The sequence below is a fragment of the Penaeus monodon genome, chromosome 9 (assembly GCF_015228065.2).
Source record: "Penaeus monodon isolate SGIC_2016 chromosome 9, NSTDA_Pmon_1, whole genome shotgun sequence".
Taxonomy (NCBI): Eukaryota; Metazoa; Arthropoda; class Malacostraca; order Decapoda; family Penaeidae; genus Penaeus; species Penaeus monodon.
In genome coordinates this window covers 34,934,328-34,936,827 of record NC_051394.1, presented here as the reverse complement: position 1 = coordinate 34,936,827, position 2,500 = coordinate 34,934,328, and the positions used below count along the sequence as shown (strand labels likewise).

Sequence of the window (2,500 nt, the reverse complement as noted above, 5' to 3'; positions counted from 1 at the left end):
TTTCCTCTTTTTAGTTATTTGTTTGCTTCCGTTCTTGTTGGCCTTCTCTCTGTTATCATTTATCGCTCATCGCAATAACATTTTTTGTGATTACTAGTTCGCTTACATTTCAGACACAGACAAATGAACTAACAAGCATATTTATAAATGTAATTTGCAGATTGATGTGGTTATTAATCCCGCCAAACTGCGAACTGGAGGTTATAAATCATAGAATCATTTAATGAAAACATATATCTGATTTCGACATATTTCATTCTGTTTAATAATAATAATGACAAAAAACGTGCTGTGAATAGTCGATAAAATAGCTTATAGTTTCGTGTTCATAATTTCAAAATGTTTAACATCTCTTTACTGACAGTGACATACAATTTGGATAGACGATATAACAACACGATTTACCGCTAATTTTTGTCTTACGTGGACGATACAGCTATATGATTTACTGGTGACATACACGATATATCAACATGATTTACTGATAGCGTTAATCTTACATGGACGATAGAAAATAATTTACTAATAACATGAGCCTTACATGAACGATGTATAAACATGATATACTGATAGTATAAACCTTACATGGATGATATAAAACAGTTTACGGATAACATAAACCTTACACGATATAACATGATTTATCGATAACATAAACCTCACATGGACGACATACAATTTTCCAAATTCCTAAATTCAACTTTAACCGTCTAGTTGCAACTTCTGCAATACACACACACACACACACACACACACACACACACACACACACACACACACACACACACACACACACACACACACACACACACACACACACACATACACATACACACTCACTGACTCACTCACTCACTCACTCACTCTCGGGGCACTCCTTTTATGACGTCACGACTCATTCCAGGCCTGAGCAAGGAAGCAGCGACCTGGCTAGCCACCCACGGACAGCGGCACGGACACCGCACCGGCATCGTGGGCGTGGGAGTAGATACGATCTCTGTGGACGTGGGAAATTCTACAAGATACGGCGCCCACGAGGCCATGTATTCGCGGAACCTCTTTGGACTGGAGAACGTCGCCAATATGCATAAGGTAAAGGTCGTGTGGGGTCATGGGTGAATGAGTGGGTCGGTGGGTGAGTGAGTGGGTCTGGTGGGTCGGTGGGTGAGTGAGTGGGTCGATGGGTGAATGAGTGGGTCGGTGGGTGAGTGAGTGGGTGGTCTGGTTAGGTGAATGAGTTTGTTAGTGGGCGAATGAGTGAGTCAGTGGGTGAGTGAATGGGTTGATGGGTCAATGAGCGGGGTGGTGGGTGAGTGAGTAGGCTGGAGGGTGAATGAGTGGGATGGTGCCTGGGTGAGTGGATCGTTAGGCGGATGAGTGGGTCGCGGGTTGGGTGAATGGGTCGATGAGAAGGTGAGTGGGCTGAGTGGGTTAATGAGTCAATGGGTGGATTGATGGGTTGATATAAGTGGGTCGGTGGGTGGGTGAGTGCGTCGGTGGGTGGGCTGAATGGGTCTGGGGACGGGTGAGTAAGTTGGTGGGTGGATGAGTGGCCTGATGAACGGATGGGTGGGTTAATAGGTGGGTGAGTAAATAGTTGGATGGGAAAGTAATCGTAGATGAGTGGGTCGACGAGTGGTTGAATGAGTAAGTGGGGTAGTGGTGGGTGATAAGTGGGTTAGAGGTGGGTGAAAAGAGTTGGCTGTTGGGGAGGGCAGAAGAGGGGATGGAGATTTAGAAGATAGGAAAAAAGAAGATGGAAAGGAGTAAAGACGAGAGATAGTGATAGAGAGAGAGAGAGACAGAGAGAGAGAGAGAGACAGGCAGACAGAGGGAAGGATGGGAGAAGAAAACCGAGACGGGTAATCACATAAACATATAGAGAAATAAGACGATAAAGCAAGGAGAACAGCCAGGAAAAGATAAACACGTCAAAAAGAAATCAATCCGACCTTCTCACGCCCCCCCCCCCAGCTCCCCCCCTCGGGCTTCCGCGTCACCGTCCTGCCCATGAGGATCGGCGGAGGCAGCGGCGCCCCCGCTCGCATCGTCGCCGAACTGGACCAGCGCGCCGAGCCCCTCGCCAGCGCCTCCTCCAGGAACGTGGGCGCCTCCCTGGCCACTCTCCTGCCCGTGTTCCTGCCCGTCCTCATCGCGGCGGTGTTCGGGAAGAGGGCGGCGTAGACTGGATGGGCGTGCGGCGTCCGGATGGGCGTGCGGCGTCGAGACGGGCGTGCGGCGTCTGGCTGGGCGTGCGGCGTCCGGATGGGCGTGCGGCGTCGAGACGGGCGTGCAGCGTCTGGATGGGCGTGCGGCGTCCGGATGGGCGTGCGGCGTCGAGACGGGCGTGCAGCGTAGACTGGATGGGCGAGCGAAGGCCCGGGGTAAACCTGACTTGATACAGATAATATGTATTTTTTTAAAGTGATTAAATTTTCTTAATTCATATTTGATGAGATCGCAGATGAGGGTTATGTTCCTTTATATTCTTATGTCAGCA

The 2,500-nt window shown here is 49.0% G+C and overlaps 1 protein-coding gene across 1 annotated transcript in view; it reads left to right on the top strand.

Moving 5' to 3' along the window:
- Positions 1-2,500, top strand: part of LOC119577107 (isatin hydrolase-like) — a 15,789-nt gene that overhangs the window by 13,083 nt on the left and 206 nt on the right. The window contains exons 5-6 of the mRNA XM_037924791.1: positions 905-1,092; positions 1,975-2,500. The exon at positions 1,975-2,500 is cut by the window's right edge and continues 206 nt beyond it. Coding sequence (XP_037780719.1) covers positions 905-1,092; positions 1,975-2,184 — 398 coding nt within the window. The 3' untranslated portion in view covers positions 2,185-2,500. The remainder of the gene's footprint in view (positions 1-904; positions 1,093-1,974) is intronic.